Here is a 25,565-nt window from a genome sequence, read left to right on the forward strand (position 1 = left end):
AACTGATGTTAAAGTGAGCGTCTGACTGACCGACTCATAAGTCTCAGAGGCTTCAGAGAGACTACCAGAAATACCTTCCGCTTGTCCTCACAACAATGAACGCAACATCTCGTGATTTTTATGCAAAAATGTCGTCAACAGAAACTCAAACAAACTGCACCGGATAAAACCCAAACAAGCGGGAAAAAAAATGACGGGGTTTCTGGCAAATGTGGTTTCACCATTAAAGAGAGGAATACTGGATGTTAAATGAGTTTTCTCCACACGTCCAGTTGTCAGAGACGTCTCTTTGTTTGTTTCATCCAGCAGGTCTATGTGTTGAATGAACATGAATTAAACAGCATCTAAAGCTCTTATTTTAACAGCTGATGTAGTCCTTGTTTCTATATTCCAGTCACAGACGGTCTGTTCTGGAGACATACGCAGCTTTTAGGACCTTTTAGGAGCTTTTATCTCCAGGGTTCTCTAAGTTCAATAAATAAACAAAGATTATAACTAAAATAATGTGTGATGTGCAGCATGATTATTATCAGGTAGTTCTTAAAAAAAAACAATCAAATTTTTTTCTGATTTCAGCAATTTTACCACAGAAAAACTCACTTCAAACTTGCATCCAAATTTTTTGGCTAAAAACTAACTTCCTTTCATGAAAACTTTTAATGGATGGAAACTGCAGTAATGCTCCAAAAAGTCAGTTTTACTCCCAATTCAAGGTGAGCTGACAAACTCACTTGTGTGTCTGTGAAATGACAAACCAATCAGATTAGTCTCTGTAGAAAACAGGCTCATCTGTTTAGTACTCTTCATTCTCACCAGTGCTGGATGTGCGAGCATCATGTTGTAAGTCATGAGAAGCGCTCGGTTGCTGGCAGGAAACGCCAAGATAACATTTTTCTTTTTCTATATTTTTCTGTTGGTCAGATCGTGCAGCGACTGACAGGAATGCCACTAACGGCAATGCCGACAATCTGCAGTGTTCACCTCCACCCACTCGGATCAGCTCATAACGTACTTCGGTCGCCTCGTCCGAGCAGAGACGTGACTGCGATGATCTGTGGCATCCACCTGCCAACTTCCCCTCCACCCGTCTGTTCCCATCTATCGTGTTTACCTTGGCCTCCCAGGATTCCAGTGGATTTGACGACCATCTCCAGTCTCTTGTCCCACGTAAACGTTCTGATATAATCTGCAGGGAGAGCAGAAGAGCAGTTAGAAAACGAACCCCGACATGGCACCGACGGTCCAGACGACCCTCCTCCTCTCACCGATGATCCCGACCACCAGCTGGTCTGTGGCGTCGTCCCGCCCCACCAGCAGGGAGTAGTCGATGATGAGGTGGCTGGACAGGAAGTAGGCGTCGCTGTGAATGGCGGCTCGCAGGATGGCCTTGCAGTGAGAGCGAATGTACAGCGGGTTGTCGTGGATCAGCTTCAGCAGGTTCTCGTCCAGCAGAACGACCTCGCAGCTCTCCTTCCCCGAGTCCGTCTTCACGTTTCGGTTCCTCAGGGAGCCTTTGAGGTCAAACACCTGCGGAGACGACGGTTTCAGATCAACCGGACTCATTTCACACAAAAACTACACTTACCACCGACCAGTTGTCTTCCTCCCACTGATTGTCTATAAATATAGTGTATATAAATATACTGTACATGAATAGACTGCATAAATAGACTGTATACAAATATACCGTATATAAATAAAATGTAAATAAACAGATTGTATATAAATAGACTGTATATGAATAGACTGTAAATAAATAGATTATATAAAGACTATATAAACAGACTGTATACAAATATAGTGTATATAAATAGACTATATAATTGGACTATATGTAATTATACTGTATATAAACAGACTGTATTTAAAAAGACTATACAAAAAGACTATAAATAAACTGTATAAATATACATTATATAAATATATTGTATATAAATAGACTATATAAACAGACTGTATATGAATAGACTATATATAAACAGACTGTATAAATATACAGTATATAAATAGACTATATAAATAGACTCTACAAATAGACTGTATATAAACACTGTGTACAAATAGACTGTATATAAACACTGTGTACAAATAGACTGTATGTAAATAAACTGAATAAGTATACATTGTATAAATATATTGTATATAAATAGACTGTATAAATATACATTATATACATATATTGTATATAAATAGACTATATAAATATACTGTATAAAAATGTACTGTATATAGACTATATACAAATAGACTGTATATAAATAAACTATATAAACAGACTGTATATAAACAGACTGTATATAAATAGACTGTAAATAAACTGTATAAGTATACATTATATAAATATATTGTATCTAAATAGACTGTATATAAACTGTATAAGTATATGTTATATAAATATATTGTATATAAATAGACTATAAATAGACTATAAATATAGTGTATCTAAATAGACTATAAATAGACTATATATATATACTGTATATAAATATAGTATATAAATAGACTCTATATAAATATACTGTAAATGAACAGCCTGTATATAAACAGACTGTATACAAATATACTGTATATAAATATACTGTATAAATAGACCGTATATAAATATATTACATAAATATACTGTTTATAGACTATATAAATAGACTATACAGATATACTGTATATAAACAGACTGTATACAAATATAGTGTATATAAATAGACTATATATAAATATACTGTAAATGAACAGACTGTATACAAATATACTGTATATAAATATACTGTTTATAGACAATATAAATAGACTGTATATAAACATACTGTATATTAACAGACTGTATATAAATAGTCCATATATAAAAGTGATTGTAGCTTCCGGCTCTGAAAAATGGTTCCCATGCAGAAGTGTCTTAAGCTGCTATACCACCAAGTGCCACTAGAGGTCGTAGTAGCGTCCGGTTTCCAATCAGATCAGTTCAACGGAGTCATGGGAATAGTAATTAAGCAATTTGGGCATTAATAAATGTATTTGCAAATGCATATGTTAATCTATAAAAAAAGAGACTAAATTACAAAGTAGTTTATTATTTGATTTTTAAATGGGCAATAAAAAGAGAAATCATGAATATGATTTCCAAATGAAATATTAATCCATCAATAAATAGTTCAAATAAAAAAGATTTTCAAATTAAAACTGCAAGCCGTGATAGACGGGCCCTTGCACTCCCGCGCGCCGCCTCCCCACGTGTAGCGTGGGACCGCGTATACCCGCTTAAAGTTGCTATTTTCGTCTCGTTTCCTGTCTCCAGCAGGGGGCGCTGGCGAGCCGTTTGGCCACGCCCACTTGCAAAACACATCGGATGTATCGTCTCACCGCGCCGGATGTATGTGACACGTTTCGTGAGGTTTCAAGCATCCTTTGACCTTAAACATCAACTTCCTGTGTCACGGCGAGACATCCAACTTTGCCGCATCGTCACGGCGACGCCCATTGACAAAGTCGAACGAATGTCTCAATATATCATCAACTACATGTTTAGGTTATTGTGACCCGACTTTAGGTTCATGGGCTCAACCAGCTCGACGTAGAATGTGAAAGTATGAAAAGTGTCATTTCCGGTGGCCAACAGGGGGCGCTATGACTATGAGCGAATATTACCCCACAGGGGTCTTCAGGGCGGGGCTGTTATCATACCTGTGATGTTTGGAGAAGGTCGGTCCATGTACATAAGATTTAAAGCAACTCGTAGTTTCATGGCGAGACGCTCAAAATGGCCGCCTCTTACGGGCAAAAACAACATAAAACAATCAATCAGTACATCATTTATAAAAACGTAATTAATAGATGAATAAATTCAATAGCAAATACATGTATTAATGCCCAAATTGCTTGAATTGTTTTTCCGTGACTCCTGAGGTCCTCCAGAGAACCACTCAACTAAGAAAACAGAAACTGTCCGTCATTTCCACTTTTTAACTTATTTTGTGGGAAACGTGAGAAAACAGACGTAGAAAGTAGAAAACAGTGAAAATGCAGAAGCCCTTGAGTCAGTAGGTGTGTGGAAGTCCAACCTGAGCCATCTTGCGTCCATAGAAGAGGTTCTCCATGACGAGCAGGTCCAGTTTCTTCTCCGTGTTGTTCTGGGAGTTCTTGTACCCGATGCGGTAAACACCCAGGATCTTCGCCAGCGCCGTCGGACGCTGCGGTGCGAACACGCTTATTTATTTATTTCACTCAGGCAGCTGAACTCAGACAGAAAGCAGATGTTTCTGATGCGTACCTTCTGCTGCACCGCTCCGATGATGTAGGTGAAGTAGTGAGGAGCAAAATCCAGGAAGGACTGGACCTCCAGGCGTGGCATCTGCTTCAGGATGAACCGGTCATCTGTCGGGACAGAAACACAATCAGTGCATATCACTGAGCCTTTTTAATAAATACGAACTTTGAAAAATGAGGTTTGACAAACATCAAACGATTATTTTCATTACGGATTTGTCTGCTAATTTTTTCGTTACTAAGAGTTTTGTCGCTGAAATCAAATAAAATTTCGAAAAAATTGCACATTTTGTTCAACAAACACCAAAACTCAACAAAAGAAATATGAAAATCTGTATATTTAAGAGAGAAACCAGCAATTGTTTCCCACTGTTTCATGAAGGGACGCAGCTGCTTACTAAAACAGCTTAAAACAGCGTCAGGTTGAAGTCACATAAAGACGTTTGTTTTTAACTTTTGGTTGTATTTATTCAATGAGATCTTTTCTTCAGAAACTGCAGAAACAGGACGAGATTCAGTTCCACCAGATCAACATCACAGGTTCAAGATCAGAGGAGAAACATGTGATTACATGTGAAGCCCCAGAAACGTGTGATTACAAGTGAAGCCCCAGAAACGTGTGATTACAGGTGAAGCCCCAGAAATGTGTGATTACATGTGAAGCCACAGAAACGTGTGATTACATGTGAAGCCACAGAAACGTGTGATTACAGGTGAAGCCCCAGAAATGTGTGATTACATGTGAAGCCACAGAAACGTGTGATTACATGTGAAGCCACAGAAACGTGTGATTACATGTGAAGCCCCAGAAACGTGTGATTACGTGAAGCCCCAGAATTGTGTGATTACATGTGAAGCCCCAGAATTGTGTGATTACATGTGAAGCCACAGAAACGTGTGATTACAGGTGAAGCCCCAGAAATGTGTGATTACATGTGAAGCCACAGAAACGTGTGATTACATGTGAAGCCACAGAAACGTGTGATTACATGTGAAGCCACAGAAACGTGTGATTACAGGTGAAGCCCCAGAAATGTGTGATTACATGTGAAGCCCCAGAAATGTGTGATTACATGTGAAGCCACAGAAACGTGTGATTACATGTGAAGCCACAGAAACGTGTGATTACATGTGAAGCCCCAGAAACGTGTGATTACGTGAAGCCCCAGAATTGTGTGATTACATGTGAAGCCCCAGAATTGTGTGATTACATGTGAAGCCACAGAAACGTGTGATTACAGGTGAAGCCCCAGAAATGTGTGATTACATGTGAAGCCACAGAAACGTGTGATTACATGTGAAGCCACAGAAACGTGTGATTACATGTGAAGCCCCAGAAACGTGTGATTACGTGAAGCCCCAGAAACGTGTGATTACATGTGAAGCCCCAGAATTGTGTGATTACATGTGAAGCCCCAGAAATGTGTGATTACATGTGAAGCCCCAGAATTGTGTGATTACATGTAAAGCCACAGAAACGTGCGATTACATGTGAAGCCCCAGAAACGTGTGATTACATGTGAAGCCCCAGAAACGTGTGATTACGTGAAGCCTCAGTAACATGTGTGATTACATGTGAAGCCCCAGAAACGTGTGATTACATGTGAAGCCTCAGTAACATGTGTGATTACATGTGAAGCAGCGTCACGTCTCAGCCACCAACCTTCTGTTGCGTAGAACACGGCTCCAGACTTTCCTCCGCGAGCCTGCCAGTTGACGCAGTGGGACAGCGAGCGGACAAAGTCCTCCTCGCTGCTCTCCATGATCTCCTCTCGCATCTTGTGGAACTGCTCGGCGTAGTAGATCCGACAGTAAAACTTGGCGTTGGCGTCAGAAAACTCTGCACGTTCACAGAGTGGAAGACAACATCAGCCAGGATAGATTTCAAATTTGATATACTTGAATCAAATCTGTTTCCATAATATCATGACTGAATATTTTCTGTTTTAACTGATTGTAAATGTTTTATTAGAGAAGGAGCAGAGTTTACGATGGAAAGATTCAACTGAGCTGCATCTGGATTGAAAGGTCCTCAGAGATGTCCATTCGGTTCTGAGGATCCAAGTGGACCCCTGGGTTCAGGGGTCAGGGGTCACGTCACGGTTCCTCATAACAAATTAACTAAAAGTTCTATTTCCACTCAAAACACAGTTTTCTCCCGCTGTGACTCAGAAAAATCACATGATCAGATGATCAGTAAGGGGACCTGATTCAGTGTTTTTTGATTGGAAAATATTTTGAAACATGTATTAACATAGCTGAGCTCTACCTAAGCGTCAAATGAAGAGATATAACATTTAACAGGAAAATCTCTTTGACAAAGGCATGTTTATCTGTGTCTTTCTGTCCTCTGACCTCTGTGTTTCTGTCCTCTAATCTCTGTGTTTCTGTCCTCTGATCTCTGTGTTTCTGTCCTCTGATCTCTGTCCTGCTGACTAAGGCTAATCGTAAATACCGTCAGATTGTTATTAACGTCGGCAGTAACGACACCCGGTTACGCCAATCGGAGGTCACTGAAGTTAACGTGGAATCGGTGTCCAACTTTGCAAAAACAATGTGGGACTATGTAGTTTTCTCTGGACCCCTTCCTAACCGGACCAGTGATGATATGTTCAGCCGTACGTCTTCACTTCACCGCTGGTTGTCGAGGTGATGTCCCGTTAACAATGTGGGCTTCATTGACAACTGGAATACTTTCTGGGGGAACCTGGTCTGATCCGGAGAGACGGCATCCATCCTACTTTGGATGGTGCAGCTCTTCTTTCTAGAAATATGGCCATGTCTCTTAACAGCCCTAAAACCTGACATCCAGGGTTGAGGCCAGGACGCAGAGCTGCAGTCTTACAGCTCCTCTGCAGCTTCTTAAATAAATCAATAAAAATGTAATAAAAATCGATCCTACCAAATTCATGGATCAAAAAAATCTGACAATTAAAAGTGAACTATTAAATATGAGATCTCTCTGGTCTAAATCTCTGTTAGTAAATGACTTGATAACTGATCATCAGATTGATTTACTCTGTCTCACAGAGACCTGGCTGCAACAGGAAGAATATGTTAGGATTAATGAAGCAACTCCTCCCAGTCATATTCATTATCATATTCCTAGAGATTCAGGAGGAGGAGGAGGAGGAGGAGGAGTGGCAGCAATCTTCCACTCAAGTTTATCAATTAATCCAAAGCCTAAACTTAGTTATAAATCATTTGAGAGTCTGACTCTTAGTCTCTCACCCAAACTGGAAAGCAGAGAAACAGATTGTATTGTTGTTGTTTATCTCCCACCTGGTCCTTATTCAGAGTTTCTAACTGAATTCTGACTTTTGATCAGATTTAGTGCTGAGTTCAGATAAAGTGATGATAGTGGGAGACTTTAACATTCATGTTGACGTGGACAACGACAGCCTCAGTTCTACTTTCAGATCATTATTAGATTCTATAGGCTTTTATCAGGATGTAAATAAACCCCGTCACCGTGGTAACCACACCCTCCATCTGGTTCTGTCATATGGGATGGAAACTGAAAATGTAATAGTATTTCCTCAAAACCCTGTTTTGTCAGACCACTTCTTATTAACATCTGAAGTTACAATACTGGACGACACAGCATGTGGGAATAAATCCCACTACAGTAGATGTCTGTCAGATGATGTCGTGGCCAAGTTTAAGGAAGCAGTTACATGTTTATCCTCTTCGATGCCGTGTGTTAAAGCAGTGGAAGACATCTACGTTGATCTTAGTCCCACACAAGTGGATCATCTGGTAGAAAACACTGCAGTATCTCTGCTACAACTCTAGATGATGTCGCCCCTCTGAAGAAGAGAGTCATGAACCAGAGGAAGTTGTCTCCATGGTACAACTCAGAACTACGCTCTGCTAGGCAGCGACTAGAAAGATGGAAAGGAAATGGAGTTCCACTAATTTAGAAGAATTTCACCTGCCTGGAAGGAGAGTCTAATATTATATAAGAAAGCTCTTGGTAAGGCCAGAACTTATACACTGCTCAAAAAAATGAAGGGAACACTTAAACATCACATCCTAGATCTCAATGAATGAAATATTCCAGTTAAAATCTTTATTCATTACATCGTGGAATGTGTTGAGAACAAAATAACATCAGAATGATCAATGAAAATCAAAATCATTATCCATGGAGGTCTGGATTCAGAATCATACTCCAAATAAAAGTGGAAAAATCAGATCACAGGCTGATCCAACTTCTGTGGAGATTCCTGAAGACAAGTCCAAATGAGTCTCAGTAGTGTGTGTGTCCTCCACGTGCCTGTATCACTCCCTACAACGCCTGGGCATGGTCCTGATGAGACCACGGATGTTCTCCTGAGGGATCTCCTCCCAGACCCGGATCAATGCATCGGTCCACTCCCGGACAGTCTGCGGTGGACGTGGCGTCGGAGGACGGAACGAGACACGATGTCCCGGATGTGCTGGATTGGATTCAGGTCTGGGGGACGGGCGGGCCGGTCCGGAGCATCGACGCCTTCATCGTACAGGAACTGCTGACACACTCCAGCCACATGAGGCCGAGCATTGTCCTGCATCAGAAGAACCCAGGACCCGCTGCACCAACAGATGGTCTTCAACGGGTCTGAGGATCTCATCCCGGGACCTGATGGCAGTCAGGGTACCTCTGGCTAGCACACGGAGGGCTGCGCGGCCCTCCGAAGAAACACCTCCCCAGACCGTCGCTGACCCGCCGCCGACCCGGTCCCGCTGGAGGATGTTGCAGGCAGCAGAACGTTCTCCACGGCGTCTCCAGACTCCGTCACGTCTGTCACATGTGCTCAGTGTGAACCTGCTCTCATCCGTGAAGACCACAGGGCGCCGACGGAGAAGCTGCCGATCTCGGTGTTCTCCGGTAAAGTCCGATCGCCCCGCACGGTGTCGGGCTGTGAGCACAGACCCCACTTGTGGACGTCGGGTCCTCGTACCGCCCTCATGGAGTCTGTTTCTGACAGTTTGAGCAGAAACATGCACATTAGTGGCCTGCTGGAGGTCATTTTGTAGGGCTCTGGCAGCGCTCCTCCTGCTCCTCCTTGCACAAAGGAGCAGATAGCGGTCCCGCTGCCGGGTTGTTGTCCTCCTACGTCCCCCTCCATGTCTCCTGGTGGACCGGCCCGTCTCCCGGTATGTCCTCCGTGCTCTTGACACTGTGCTGACAGACACGGCAAACCTTCTTGCCACAGCGTGCATTGATGTGCCATCCTGGATGAGCTGCACTACCTGAACAACTTCTGTGGGTTGGAGACACCTCATGCTCCCTCTAGTGGTGAGGACACTGGCAAAATGCAAAAGGGACCAACAATCATCCAGAAAGGATGAGGACAGAGAAACGGTCTGTGGTCACCACCTGCAGAACCGTTCCTTTATAGGGTTGTCTTGATAATTGCCTCATTTCCACCTGTTTGTTCCATTTGTACAACAGCAGGTGAAACTGATCCTCAATCAGTGTTGATCCTAACTGGACAGCTTGATTTCACAGAAGTGGGATTGATTGGAGGTACATTGAGTTGTTTAAGTGTTCCCTTTATTTTTTGGAGCAGTGTATTATTCATCATTAATAGAGGACAACAAGAACAACCCCAGGTTTCTTTTCATCACTGTAGCAGGCTGACAAAGAGTCCCAGTTCTGTTGAGCCCTCTATTCCTTCAGCTCTCAGCAGTAATGACTTCATTAACTTCTTTACTAATAAAATTCTTACTATCAGGGAGAGAATCAGGTCGACCCTTCCTGACACCATCACTAATGTGATGTTAAACACAGCAGCCCTGAAAGCAACTGTAGGACCAGATGTAAACTTGGAACATTTCTCTCCTGTTGAGCTCTCTGAGTTAACTAGAATTATTTCTTCATCTGGATCCTCTAGCTGTCTGTTAGATCTCATCCCAACTAAACTTTTTAAGGAAGTCTTCCCTTTAATTAATACTTCCATATTAGATCAGATCAACCTATCTATTGTAACCAGCAGGCTTTTAAAGTGGCTGTAATTAAACCTTTACTTAAAAAGCCGACTCTTGACCAGCTGTTTTAGGAAACTACAGACCAATTTACAACCTGATGTTTATTTCTAAAATCCTTGAAAAAGTTGTTGCAAATCAACTTTTTGATCATTTACAAAGGAATGATCTGTTTGAAGATTTTCAGTCTTTAGAGTTCATCATAGCACAGAAACAGCTCTGGTGAAAGTTACTAACGACCTTTTATTAGCCTCAGATAATGGACTCGTCTCTATACTTGTTCTTCTGGACCTCAGTGCTGCTTTTGATACGATTGATCATACGATCTTATTACAGAGATTAGAAGACGTTACGAGGATTAAAGGAACTGCATTAGACTGGTTCAAATCCTACTTATCAGATAGATTCCAGTTTGTCCATGTCAACAATGAATCCTTCATACAAACAAGAGTTAGTTATGGAGTTCCACAAGGCTCAGTGTTAGGCCCAATACTTTTTACTTTGTGCATGCTTCCATTAGGAGATGTCATCAGGAAGCACTGCATCAACTTCCATTGTTATGCAGATGACACTCAGCTATATCTTTCTATAAAACCAGATGAAACTAATCAGTTAGTAAAACTTGAAGCCTGTCTAAAAGACATAAAGGCCTGGATGACCAAAAACTTCCTGCTTCTAAATTCAGACAAAACAGAAGTTCTTGTACTTGGTCCTAAACACCTCAGAAACTCTTTCTGTGATCACGTAGTTACTCTAGATGACGTTGTCTTGGCCTCCAGTAAAACTGTGAGGAACCTTGGAATCATCTTTGATGAGGATTTGTCCTTTAGACACCATATAAAGCAGATCTCCAGAACTGCCTTCTTTCATCTACGTAATATTAATAAAATCAGGAAAATCCTTCCTCAGCGTGACGCAGAAAAACTCATTCATGTGTTTGTTACTTCTAGACTAGATTATTGTAATTCCTTGTTGTTAGGATGTCCAAATTACTCATTAAAAACCTGCAGCTGATCCAAAATGCTGCAGCAAGAGTACTGACAGGATTTAGCAAGAGAGATCATATTTCTCCAGTTTTAGTCTCTCTTCACTGGCTTCCTGTGAAATCAAGAATATAATTTAAAATTCTCTTGATGACTTACAAAGCTCTACATGACCAGGCTCCATCATATCTTAGAGATCTTATAGAACCATATAATCCTAGCAGAGCACTTCTCTCTCAGTACGCTGGTCTACTTGTGGTTCCTAGAGTTTCCAGAAGTAGAATGGGAGGCGGAGCTTCAGTTTTCAGGCTCCTCCCCTGTGGAACCAGCTCCCAGTTTGTGTTGGAGGGGCAGAAACCCTCTCTAGCTTTAAGATTAGACTCAAAACGTTCCTTTTTGATAAAGCCTATAGTTAGGGCTGGCTCAGGTAGACCTGAACCAACCCTTAGTTATGCTGTTATAGGCCGAGGCTGCTGGAGGACCTCGTTACATGCTGAGCTTCTTTTCTTTCCTCCTACTCTTTAACTGACTCATACCTCACCATCTTCTTCTCTCCCATAGTTTCTTCTTATTATCTGTTGTCTCCATTCAGTTCCTTCACTCGTGTAGTTTCTGTTCTTTCTTTTCCAGATGTCCCATCATGGAGCTGCATGTCTCTGCTCTGTGATTGTCGTCTCCACCAACAGTTCTTCTCTTCTATCTCTATGCTGTCCTTTTCTCTCTCTGCTCTCCTCTCGCCCCAACCGGTCGAGGCAGATGGCCGCCCACCTCTGAGCCTGGTTCTGTTAACAGATGCTCCGCCCACCTCTGATCCTGGTTCTGTTAACAGATGCTCCGCCCACCTCTGAGCCCGGTTCTGTTAACAGATGCTCCGCCCACCTCTGAGCCCGGTTCTGTTAACAGATGCTCCACCCACCTCTGATCCTGGTTCTGTCGGAGGTTTCTTCCTGTTAAAGGGAGTTTTTCTTTCCTCTGTTGGAGGTTGTTCTCCCTTAAAGAGGAGTTTTTTCTTCCTAGCTTATGTAGTAATTGTTGAATTGTTGGTTTCTCTGTATAATATTGTAAAGTCTTGCTGTAAGGACTTTAATGTGTTAAGTGCATGAAATAACCTGTGTTGTGATTTGGCGCTATATAAATAAAATTGAATTGAATTGATCTCTGTTGTGTTTCTGTTCTCTGATCTCAGGTGTTTCTGTCCTCTGATCTTTGTGTTTCTGTCCTTTGATCTCCGTGTTTCTGTCCTCTGATCTGTGTTTCTGTTCTCTGACCTCTGTGTTTCTGTCCTCTGATCTCTGTGTTTCTGTTCTCTGATCTCTGTTTCTGTTCTCTGATCTCTGTGTTTCTGTTCTCTGATCTCTGTGTTTCTGTCCTCTGATCTCTGTGTTTCTGTCCTCTGATCTCTGTGTTTTGTGTAATTTTAGTCACATTCAAGCTGCAACTGAGGTCACTGTTACAAGTCGAAGAAGTTCTGAGGGGAAATAAAAACACTCACGCAGCTCAACGTGTGGATTCAGAGTCTGTTTCTTCTGCTTATCTGCTGAGTCAGCATCCTCTGCACAAAACAGTGACACAAGTTAAGCATTATACCTCTAGAAGAGCATCTACAAGCTTTAACTCTTCAGTGAATTAGTCTTTTCGACCAGTGGACCCAGACACCTACTGAGGGGTTCAGTGTCGGTGCTGCTGCGACTCTGCTGCGACGACACCGACTCGCTGGGCCTGGCAGGGCTGCTCTTCACCCGATTCTCTCCACCACTGAGGACCAGACAGAAAAATACAAATCAAGTCACTTTTCGCTGCATATTAAACTACCTGATTCTTCTTCATTTCTGTTTTGTAATAAAACTAATGCACGTCCAAACACGCTTGTTTATTTCCTTTGCTTTGTTGATTTTGTTGTTCCTGCTAATTTGCAGCTAAAACAACTATTACCATCTATACACACAACAAATATGATACATAAAGAACATGTTTCTTAAGAAACGTTCTTGGTAGATGTTATTTAAATGACCTGCACAAGTACTGTTGTTTTTGGTCACTTGGAGGCAGCGAAAAATACATTGTGAACACAACAATGACATCACTTTCTAAGTGTTGAGCTTGTTAGCAAACAATTGCTTATTCACTCTTCAAACAACTACAGAAGAACATTAACAATCATTTGGAGTCATGTTTGTGTCCATCAGAACCCATTATTCATTCTCTTTCAGCTATGTTTTTGGTCTCCACCAGCTCCTGAGGGAATTATCTGAGGGTCCTTTTAAATCCCGCAGACACAAAGAAGTATTATCATCTTGTCCCCAGACACATATATCTAATATTTAATTTCTGGCTTGTTAGATGTCATCTGTGAAAATTCTCATCATCTCGCTCAGTCCAAGTGTTATCCGAAGGCAAATGGACCTGCCTGAATTTCTTGAAGACGTCTCCCCTCGCATCCAAAAGGCTTCTTGAACTCTAACTCACTTGAAGGGAGTTCCTGGCTTTTAACCTCTTGTGTGGTCATTACCACCTTCCCAGTTATTGAGGTCACATGTGAGACCCAGCCGGCTCTGCTGAGTCACAATCATAGACGTACATACGTAAATGTCGCATCGGCTACTTCGAACAGTTCCTGTGATACGTCAACACGTCCGCCATGTTGGTTCGTGCAAGACCGGGCTGTCATCACATACAAGTCAACGGGGGAGCCGCAGTTTAAAATTCCCAATTGATTTAAATCTGAGTTTATTATCTACGTGTCATTCAATATAACATTTTATCTTCATTTACTTAGAATCTTGAGTTAGACTATTATCTCAATTGATGCTAAAGAGGAGTGTGTATCAACGTTAGGCTTTCATGAACTGAATTACTTGCATGGTGGAAAAGATGGTCATCAGGAATTGTAAAGAAGATCACTTGCAAAGCATGAATTTGCTTTATTCACGCTTTTTTTTCCTGTATACTTTGATGTTGCAGCTCCTGTCCTCTTCCATGTTCTCTGCAGAGTTATGTATTATTATATTGGGGTCTTTGGACCGTTCCATCCATTCATTTTCTTCGGGTTATCCGGGGTCGGGTCGTGGTGGCAGCACGTGGAGCTGGTTAGCCCAGACTTTTTGCTCCACAGTAATACTTTCCAGCTCTTACTGGGGGACTCCAAGGTGTTCCCAGATCAGATGAAATATAAAATCCCTCCAGCGTGTTCCTGGTCCAGGAAGCATCCTAATCAGATGCCCGAACCGACTAACCAACCGACTCCTTAAGAGGCAAAGGAGCGGCGGCTCTCCTTCCAGCTCCCTTTGCATGTCGGTCACTACCCAAACCATTGACCAGTTAAGCAAAAGCTTCCCACTTCAGGCTCAGATCCCTCTTCACCAAAATGGTCGAGAGACAACCCTGGCGGAGACTAACACTGGAAACGTGACTGACTTTGTGTCGAGAATACAAACACAACTCTGACTACAGTCGAACAGGGACAGAATGGCTCATAATAAAGGGAGCTAGTCATTGGCGTTCTCCAAGTCCACCAACCACCTGTAGACTGGATGGGTAAACTCTCAGGACCCCTCGAGGAACCTTGCCAGGATAGATATGGTCCACACTGCTCTTCCTGAATCCGAGCTTCGGCAATTGGTCCGATCCTCCTTTCTAGAAGAAGCATAAACTTTCCCTGGAGGCTGAGGAGTCCGATACCCCAATAATTGGATCACACTCTCCAGTCCCCCTTTTTAAAAATGGGAACCACCACCCCATTGTCAGGTTGTTTTATTTGTATGTCTAGGTCTAGTCTCTCCTTTTTAGATTTTGATGTGATATTTGTATCGGGATGTTTAATTGATCAAATTATTAATCTATTAATTGTGAAAATAATTTGCAGATTGAGCAGTAATTCAGATCATCGTTAGCTGCAGCACTAGTCGGCTGTTTGCTGCTGGGTAGGTCGTATGTTCGCTAACTAGAAGGCTCAACACTGAATATAAACTCACTATAAAGCTCTGTGACATTGAGGAGCTTCAGAATCAGCTGATGACTCCTACATCTATGATGGAAAGAAAATAAGATGTACTTATTTTCTTTGCCTGTGGCTCAAGAATGTTCCTAGTGTCTCATTTACGACGTCTAATTTACAACGTCCCTGTGTTCTTATCTTGTGACCTACAACTGAACTCAGTATTAACTATGAAAGCAGATACAAAGGGAATGGGGGTAACTGTCAACTATTTGTCACACTGTATAAAAGTTGTCCTACGGAGGAGAGACGTTGAGCAATGCTGGACATCCTTCTTTGAGTGTACATGTATTTGCTCCTTCTTGCAAGAATAAATGTCCGATATGTTTGATTTTGAATCCAGCTTCTGAGTAATTTTTCTAACATAATTGATCCTTCGAGCCAGATCCCAACATCCCCTCTTCTCTCAAGAAGTAGCCTGAAACCGTGCACGGGGGAGTCTGGGACTCCTGAGGAAAGACCTCCGCCCTGTTTCTTTATCGAAACAGTTTGGACATTGGTGAGGCCAGGACTGACTGGAGAGAGGAGGGGTGACGGGATCCTAGAGAAAGGCTGATTCACCATCAAACGTCGGACACCCGGGTAAGATATTTTTTTTTCCTAAAGAGTGAGGTCAGGGACCTGTACTAAAGAGTGTGGTCAGGGACCTGTACTAAAGAGTGAGGTCAGGGACCTGTACTAAAGAGTGTGGTCAGAGACCTGTACTAAAGAGTGAGGTCAGGGACCTACTAAAGAGTGAGGTCAGGGACCTGTACTAAAGAGTGAGGTCAGGGACCTACTAAAGAGTGAGGTCAGAGACCTGTACTAAAGAGTGAGGTCAGGGACCTGTACTAAAGAGTGAGGTCAGAGACCTGTACTAAAGAGTGAGGTCAGGGACCTGTACTAAAGAGTGAGGTCAGGGACCTGTACTAAAGAGTGAGGTCAGGGACCTGTACCAAAGAGTGAGGTCAGCGACCTACTAAAGAGTGAGGTCAGGGACCTGTACTAAAGAGTGAGGTCAGGGACCTGTACTAAAGAGTGAGGTCAGGGACCTACTAAAGAGTGTGGTCAGGGACCTGCTAAAGAGTGTGGTCAGGGACCTGTACTAAAGAGTGAGGTCAGGGACCTACTAAAGAGTGTGGTCAGGGACCTGTACTAAAGATTGAGGTCAGGGACCTGTACTAAAGAGTGAGGTCAGGGACCTACTAAAGAGTGTGGTCAGGGACCTACTAAAGAGTGTGGTCAGGGACCTACTAAAGAGTGTGGTCAGAGACCTGTACTAAAGAGTGTGGTCAGGGACCTACTAAAGAGTGTGGTCAGGGACCTGTACTAAAGATTGAGGTCAGGGACCTGTACTAAAGAGTGAGGTCAGGGACCTACTAAAGAGTGTGGTCAGGGACCTACCAAAGAGTGTGGTCAGGGACCTGTACTAAAGAGTGAGGTCATGGACCTACTAAAGAGTGAGGTCAGGGACCTGTACTAAAGATTGAGGTCAGGGACCTGTACTAAAGAGTGAGGTCAGGGACCTGTACTAAAGATTGAGGTCAGGGACCTACTAAAGAGTGTGGTCAGGGACCTGTACTAAAGAGTGAGGTCAGGGACCTGTACTAAAGATTGAGGTCAGGGACCTGTACTAAAGAGTGAGGTCAGGGACCTGTACTAAAGATTGAGGTCAGGGACCTACTAAAGAGTGTGGTCAGGGACCTGTACTAAAGAGTGAGGTCAGGGACCTGTACTAACGATTGAGGTCAGGGACCTGTACTAAAGAGTGAGGTCAGGGACCTGTACTAAAGATTGAGGTCAGGGACCTGTACTAAAGACTGAGGTCAGGGACCTACTAAAGAGTGTGGTCAGGGACCTACTAAAGAGTGAAGTCAGGGACCTGTACTAAAGAGTGTGGTCAGGGACCTGTACTAAAGAGTGAGGTCAGGGACCTGTACTAAAGAGTCTGAATAGACTAGGTAAACTAAAAAGTCTGAATAGACTAGGTAAACTAAAGAGTCTGAGTAGACTATATAAACTAAAAAGTCTGAATAGACTAGGTAAACTAAAAGTCACGCGCACAAAAATAGGTCAGGGACCTATAGGTAACTACTTAAGAAAACTTCCGGAAGATATAAAAATAAATAAATAAATAAATAATTAGATACTGTGAGCGTCCAGTTGCTCGGGTGAACTCCATACAAACTGGTTGGCACATGGATAGAAATAAATAATAAATAAATAAATGAATAGATACTGTGAGTGTCCTATAGTGTAAAGGAGACAAAACCTTGCGGTGGGAACCTAAACTCTCCTCTGCGGAAACCTAACGGTGCCAAAAGCAGATATCACTATAAAGACCAGTTGCTCGGGTGAAGTCCATACAAACTGGTTGGCTCACAGATCGCAAAAATGGGATCATGCTGTAGTAAGATTGAAGAGATACCTTTGGAGGGAGACATAACACGCATGCACTCAAAAGGTGCGGATAACATATAATATTTGAAAAAATGGGAAAAGGAACACGGATTCAAGGGAAAACTGACAATGACAGCATGTAGAGAGTTGACAGAGAAGATGGAGAGCAAGTGTGAGGGAAATAAAAAAAAAAAAAAAGGAAAAGAAGGTTTAAGAGAATCAAGGGAATGGCTGACAGGCAGAGAACAGGAGAAAAGGGATGGAAAGGGAGAATGAAAGAAAAAAGAAGGAAAAAGAGAATGCCGAAAATAAAAATGAGAGGGAAGGAGAAAGGAGTAAAGCTCCTAGTGCACCAATACTATATCCAATAAATGAAATGCATTTCTCCCGGAAAAATGATGAGGATGATGATTATGTGGTACAAAAACGAACCAACATGGGACCGTGGCCCGATCCTCCTCCGTACCCTAACATGGGAGACGTCCCGGTAACAGCTGATCCGCCTATTCCGCCTCCGGCTGCTCAGCCAGCTTCTGTCTCTGAACCCACGACACCGTCACCAAACTCCACCCCCTCTACTCCAACCCCAGACAACAACCAAGAACTGTTCAGACGATTTGCTGTATGGTTAAGAACCACATCGCCTGGAAAAAACAGATCAGGTAGAGACTATCAGAATCTGTTCAATAATACCGTAGGAGATGCAGAAGCGCACCACGCACAGATGCACCCCCTGATAGAATTACCTAATCCCAGCAGGAGAAGAGGGACAGGAAGCCACAGTACAAGTTTATCGTCCGTGGACATTAGCGGACGTTAGGAGAGCTGTAGATGGCATTCCTCATCCAAAAGGAAATTCAGCATAATTCGAAAATCAGCTAAAATGATTGTGTCAGAGCTACCAGCTAAATGGATTTGAAATAGAAAGATGCATCAGACAGATAACAGGAGTAGATTGGTGCCAATACCGGCGATTGGAACCCGCTGGTAGATGGAAACCCCGCCCCTTTCGGTAGTCACCAAATGCTCACCAAGTTCAGCTGGAAGCATTACTCCTTAGAATAAGAAATCTGACAGCAGCTAGAGCAGATTTTTCGCATGTGGCAGAATGTACTCAGGGAGACGATGAGACAGAGGTGCAGTATTTGGCAAGATTGAAGATAGTGTTTGACAGACACAGTGGCATAGCACCAGGAAATCCATATAATGACAGAGGGCCCTATGCACAGCAGTTAAAGAACACCCTCCTAAATGGATTGTGCGCTCATATCAGCTCATTTGTAAAGAAACATCAGGTGGGCTGGCAGACAGACGAACTAACAGACGGTAAGGCACACGCAGTACATGCACAAAAAGTTCTAAAAGATAAACGGAAGAAGAAAAAACACCTAAAACAAGAACAGCGGACAAATCCAAGACAAGAAGACAGAATATTCTGAAGTGTTTTATCAAAGGGATAATGATCAAGGAGATTTCAGAAGGAGGAAGCGAGGTGGATGGAGAGGGGCTGGCGGCCGTGGGGGAGGACCACGAGAGCCAGGTAACGACACCTGCTATAATTGAAGGGAGGAATGGACACTGGGCAAGAGACTGCAGGCGGCGGAGACGGGAGGGGCGGAGGAAGAGGAGGAGGAGGAGATGGTTGGCGGTCGCAGACGGGTTCAGCATGACTAACCACAAACACTCCAGGATCAGGTTATACAGAAACACACACATTCACATGATTCACAGACACAGACCCAACTAGAAACTAAAGAGGAGGAGACCAGTGACGTGTTAGAGATAAGTACAGTTGAAATACTACTCACAGAACAAGATAAACCTTTTGTGACTCTACTGATAGAAGAGATTGAAGTAACCTTATTGTGCGATTCATGTAGGTCACTTATTAGGAGTCTAGACAAAGGATGTAAGGAGGCCATTTTAAAGGCACCAAAACCACAGACAAAAAGACAAATGATGTCATTTTTAGGAATGACAAATTTCTGTAGGAATTGGATTCCAGATTATGCAGAAATGACTTCCCCACTGTCTAAACTCATTCATGATGACCCTATGGCTGCCCACGATAAAATACAATGAACACCAGAAACAGAAAAAGCTTTCGTGAGAATTAAAAAGGTGTTGGCAAGCACCTCTGTCCTAGGGCTGCCAGACTACAGCGAATCGTTCACACAAACTGTTGACTACAAACAAGGGTTTATGACATCAGTTTTAACCCAAGAGCACGGAGGGAGGCAAAGACCACTGGCGTTCTCCTCATCAAAATTAGACCCAGTTGCACAAGCTATGCCCACCTGCCTGCAAGCTGTAATAGCAGCATCAACGGCAGTACAAAGTTCTGCATCAGTGGCGTTATTCCACCAACTGCCCCTGAAGGTACCACATGCAGTGGCAGTTCTCCTTCTACAGAATAAGATCACATAAATGTCACCTGCACGACACCTCTCATGCATGGCAATGCTACTCTCACAACCTCATCTCACTATAGAACGATGTACTTCATTAAACCCCTCCACGTTACTACCGACTGCAGATGACGGCACACCACACAATTGCATTGCCACAGTAGAGAAAAAGGGTGACACCACGAGAAGACTTAACAGACACACCATATGCAAACGCTGATTTGACTATGTTTGTGGATGGCTCATGTAAAAAAAACACAGATGGCACAAATGCCACAGGATATGCAGTGGTCACAACAAAAACCATCCTAAAATCAGGGAGCCTGCTGACACACTATTCTGCACAAGCAGCCGAACTGATAGCTTTAACTGAAGCTTGTAAAATAGGACAAGGAAAAATAGTGGCTATTTGGACAGAGCAGTTATGCATTTGCATGCTGTCATGTGTTTGGGCAACAGTGGAAAAACAGAGGTATGATTACATCAACAGGGAAGCCGATCGATCCTACATAAGGATCTGCTACTACAATTATTACAGGCCGTACAGCTCCCCAAGAAGGTAGCGATATGTAAGTGTGCCACACACACAACAGGGAATGACCCGGTATCAAGGGGAAACCGCAAGGCAGATGAGGAAGCCAAAAAAGCAGCACACACACTTATAATGACACAAAACACACAAGAGATTGAACCTGTAGACAATGAGATACTAAAAAACATGCAGAATAATGCTACAGAACAAGAAAAACAACAGTGGAAGGGAAATAAAGCACAACAAAAAGACAATGATTTATGGAGATGACAGGAAGGCAAGATGATACTCCCAAAAAGTTTATATAGATATGCGCCCCTCTTGAGCCAAGGGTTGAACCATGTCTCAACAGGAGGGATGGTATCTATAATAAACTAAGCATTTACAACATATGGCTTTACAAACTACTACAATTTTTTGTTTGGCATGTATTATATGTGCAAAACACAACCCCCAAGGAAACATGAGACCCACAAGGGGCCGGTTCCCTTCACCAGAGTATCCAGTCCAACATCTCTGCATGGATTTTATTGAATTAACACCATGTGAAGGAAAGAAATATTGCCTAGTTATCATCGACACCTTTTTCAAAGTGGGTAGAAATATTCCCAACTAAAACACCGGATGCATTGACCGTAGCAAAAGCGCTGACAAGGGACATTATACCACGATTTGGAATACCAGAAAAGATATTTTGCGACAACGGGACACATTTCGTGAACATTATAAAACACCTAGCTACAGCTTTTGGGTCACAGTAAAGAGATCACTGCTCATACCATCCACAGTCAGCAGGCCGAGTGGAAAGAACTAATGGGACAATCAAATTAAAATTGAGAAAGATGATGGCAGAAACAGGGTGGAATTGGATGAGATGCATTCCACTGGTAACATTAAATATGCATATTCTACCCAGTGAAAGAGGCATCTCACCGTTTGAAATGATACACGGACATCCCTGTCACATGCCACAACTTGGACCTATTGTGGACAAGAAAGAGCCCACTGACCAGACGACTGCAGACTACATGGCCAAAATGTTAAAAAGAAAAGATATTATGTCTTCTGTTGTCCCTCCTACACAGGTGGTGGAAAACCAGTCAATAGACCTAAAACCAGAGGACTGGGTTTTCCTTAAGGTGATAAAAAATAAATACTGGAGCTCTGCCAGGTGGGAAGGAGCTTTCGAGATACTCCTGACTACCTCAACAGCAGTTTGGATTGTTGAACAGACCTCTTGAATACACCTCAGCCATTGCAGAAGGATGAAACCTTTGTCTGAACCACATAACACAGGCATACCAGATTAAGTAAGCTGACATTTCCCTTGTGGTGAAGTCTGGCTACAAAGGGAGGTGATACCAATAGGGGTACTTGTCTCAAACCAGTGAAGAAACCAACAACACCCTGGCGAGTAGGTTCTGGTGAGCTTATTTTGGTATATCTGTGGATGGGCAGTTCAGTTACAATGACTCAAGGCAGCATAACATGGCATCCATTCAGGAGGATAGGACTCTGTGGCCCCAGAGGAACCTTTGTTTTCTGATAGTCACAGCTCTGCTCATAGTACTGCCCATATTTTGGTACGAAGCCCAATATAACATACCTGACAATCAGACATCAGACGACAAGACCACAGTAGGACCTCAGACTACTGACAAAGTTCGCCGCACTATAAGAGCATTTGCAAGGGCTGGTGGAGAATATGCAAGGAACAAAAAATCAGTACTGGGTACAGGGAGCATTCATTCTCACATTCATGGAATGGCAACAGGCCAGTCCATCATTTGACGCATGTGCGGTTCTTCCCTGCAAGGGGAAAGACCGCAGCTTAGTTTGGTCAGACAAATATCTGTGCATGGCGTACCAAAAGATTGACATAAGGGACATGTGCATGAGCTGGAAACAGGTCGTGTGGACCACTAGCTCAAAGGGCTATGGGTATCCAGTACATGGTAGCATCTGTGCCGACCTAAAACAACAACTGTCTCTGATTAAAGGATCTACCGCACCAGGTTGCCACATACGAAACTGCAACACCTTAATACTGACACTGAAGAATCCAAAACAATGCGACTCCAGACTGTTAGTACGAGGGGCAGCTGTACCTGGGACAGATCCAAAGGGCTTGATCCAAATAAATATAGTAAAACCAACCACCACGGTATCCCGCCAAAGCGTTGCGAATACGAGCTCACACGTAGATCTTGTAGTCCGACGATTGAAAATAACAAAATTTACAGATGTGGTGTCACTAGAGACGAGATATGGTGATACCAATATGTGGCTACAGTGGATGCAGTACTCAGCTCAGATGATGGGCAAAGCTGACTGCATTGCATGCTCTGAGGTACGCCCACTTTTAGGTCCTATATACGAGACACTGTTAAGGGCCTCAGCGAACAGCTTGATGCCACTAGTCTTATGGCGTGGCATGACATTGGACATGCTGCTGGCTGACAAAGGGGGTGTATGCAAAATGTTTGGCTCTGCATGTTGTACGTTTATTCCTAACAATACAGCACCAGATGGATCTGTCACCAAGGCTCTGCGGGAACTTACCGCCCTAAGTGAGGAACTTGCTGTAAATGCTGGGATTGATGATCTTTTTTCCAGGATGATGGAATCTTGGTTTGGTAAATGGACAGACCTGTTCCTCGCCTGTTTCACTAGTGTTTCAATAGTAGCAGCCATACTTATTATTTGTGGTTGTTGTTGTATTCCCTGTATCCGAGGATTGATCCAAAGACTAATCAATGTTACATTGACTAAACAGGACATCCTTTATTTTTTTTTTTATTTTATACACTTTATTAATCCCCGAGGGGAAATTTCTTCACTACAGCAGGGGGGCTCTCAGGGGGGAGATGCTGCAGCAGGCTGCCACTAGCGCGGCGCCAGGTAACCTGACCTGAGGTGCATGTTTTTGGATGATGGGAGGAAGCCGGAGAACCCGGAGAGAACCCACGCAAGCACAGGGAGAACATGCAAACTCCGCACAGAAAGGCCCAGGACCGGATTCGAACCCGGAACCTTTTTGCTGTGAGGTGACAGTGCTCACCACTGCACCACCAATTCCTACGACTGACCAAACGTACGATACCACTAATACGACACCGACTCCGCCTACGACTGAACCACCCCCTTATGACGACGTATTTGTTCTCCTCCCTGGAGAACAGGACATGTTCTTAGACACTGATGTGTGACAAAGTAATGAATCCCATGCTGAAACTTGAGAGAAGTAGCAATGGAGATGATGAAGTGTCAATGACTGAAGTCTGGTTGAACAGGATACAACAATTGTGTTATCAATATGATTTTCCTCATGATGATTCTTTTATTTTTTTAAGTACATGTTATACCTTGTATAAGCAGGAGGGATATGAGCCTGTGGCTCAAGAATGTTCCTAGTGTCTCATTTACGATGTCTAATTTACGACTCCCCTGTGTCCTTATCTTGTGACCTACAACTGAACTCAGTATTAACTATGAAAGCAGATACAAAGGGAATGGGGGGTAACTGTCAACTGTTTGTCACACGGTATAAAAGTTGTCCTACGGAGGAGAGATGTTGAGCAATGCTGGACATCCTTCTTTGAGTGTACATGTATTTGCTCCTTCTTGCAAGAATAAATGTCCGATATGTTTGATTTTGAATCCAGCTTCTGAGTAATTTTTCTAACAATCTACTTCAAACATGTTCTTTCTATCTGGAGCACCCCTCAGATCGTGACCAGTGGGCCCCCTGCATACCTGATGACCTGTGAAGGCTCCTCCCCTCCTGCGTGCAACACCTTCGACAGATCATCCAGCGCTGTTTTGTACTCTTTGCAGCTGGAAGGCGACAAACACGTTTTACCAAACAGGACATTAATAAAATACAAATAAAAGAAGGAGGCAGGAGGTCACCTGAGTGCGAAGGCAATGATGGAGCTCGGCTCTCTCTCACAAACCGCAATAGGCACCCGCTCGTGTTCGTACATCAGGTAGTGCTTGTCTGGATCACTGTCAACACAGACGACACAGTCAGAGACAAACATGTGGTATTTGTTGCTTAGATACGCTGTACTTTTTTATGTTTTCATGGTTTTTTCCTTTACTTTAACAGGCAAAAGGTATTTTCACAGTCTTGGTTGGTGTGATGGACCTCTGGTGAAGTTCACCAACTGTCAGACACCATTGTGTGTATGAACCCCCCATCCATCCAACCACACATCAACCCATCCAACCACCCACCCACCCACACATCAACCCATCCAACCACCCACCCACCCACCCATCCATCCATCCATCCATCCATCCATCCATCCATCCATCCATCCATCCATCCAGCCATCCAGCCATCATCCATCTATCATCCATTCATCTATCTATCCATCCATCCATCCATCATCCATCGGACAGACATGATAAACAGACATGATTTGTACAGAACTTAGACACGGGCCTGAATGCATCACTTACAATGGGAAGGGGATGGGATTGTAGCTGTTGCCGGGGAGGAAGTTGGCGAGGATGGCCTTCATGGTGGACTTTTCTTTCACCTGGCTGTCAGTGGAGCCCAGCAGATGTCCGTCAAACACGTCTGAAAGCAAGCAGACGCAGAGCGTGTAGAGCACAGGTAACATCGAGCAACACTGACGGCTACAAGAGATGCGACTGCGTGTGTGAACCTTCTGGGATGCTGAGGGAGTCCTGCTCAGGGAAGGAGGGCCCGGGTGTGGTAGGTTCGGCTCCAGGCTCTCCTGGCGACGGCAGCAAGGGGCCAACAGCTGAGGGCAGGATGCTGAGGTGACGGTCCTCTGCCAGAGAAACAACTCCGCATCACAAACAGCTTCATTCAGTAACAATAAACCAGAAGGGACTTTAGACATGTGGCGACGTCAGAGATCCTCAAATACCCAAACTGCTTTTACTATACAAGAATCTCTCCTGTGTCTCATGTCTTTGTGAAATTGTGGTGTTGCCATGCCAAAACTGAGTGCACTGATTACAAGAATGTCATGAATACACACAAAAACAAAGCAGGTCAGATC

The 25,565-nt window shown here is 43.3% G+C and overlaps 1 protein-coding gene across 5 annotated transcripts in view; it reads right to left on the reverse strand.

Annotated features, from left to right (window-relative positions):
• pikfyve (phosphoinositide kinase, FYVE finger containing) overlaps positions 1-25,565 on the reverse strand; it is a 66,930-nt gene that overhangs the window by 624 nt on the left and 40,741 nt on the right. For 3 of the 5 annotated variants that reach the window (XM_069177421.1, XM_069177418.1, XM_069177419.1), the window contains 11 exons: positions 25,203-25,346; positions 24,994-25,114; positions 24,439-24,534; positions 24,283-24,363; positions 12,874-12,968; positions 12,706-12,765; positions 5,921-6,097; positions 4,262-4,365; positions 4,053-4,181; positions 1,266-1,527; positions 1,112-1,186 (listed from right to left, as the gene is read on the reverse strand). In XM_069177421.1, the coding sequence (XP_069033522.1) occupies positions 1,112-1,186; positions 1,266-1,527; positions 4,053-4,181; positions 4,262-4,365; positions 5,921-6,097; positions 12,706-12,765; positions 12,874-12,968; positions 24,283-24,363; positions 24,439-24,534; positions 24,994-25,114; positions 25,203-25,346 (1,344 nt within the window). The remainder of the gene's footprint in view (positions 1-1,111; positions 1,187-1,265; positions 1,528-4,052; positions 4,182-4,261; positions 4,366-5,920; positions 6,098-12,705; positions 12,766-12,873; positions 12,969-24,282; positions 24,364-24,438; positions 24,535-24,993; positions 25,115-25,202; positions 25,347-25,565) is intronic. The other 2 variants (XM_069177422.1, XM_069177420.1) reach the window with 1 other exon arrangement.

Source organism: Embiotoca jacksoni, unplaced genomic scaffold, assembly GCF_022577435.1.
Source record: "Embiotoca jacksoni isolate LCO1_2020_lvr unplaced genomic scaffold, fEmbJac1.0.p SCAF_72, whole genome shotgun sequence".
NCBI classification, from domain to species: Eukaryota; Metazoa; Chordata; class Actinopteri; family Embiotocidae; genus Embiotoca; species Embiotoca jacksoni.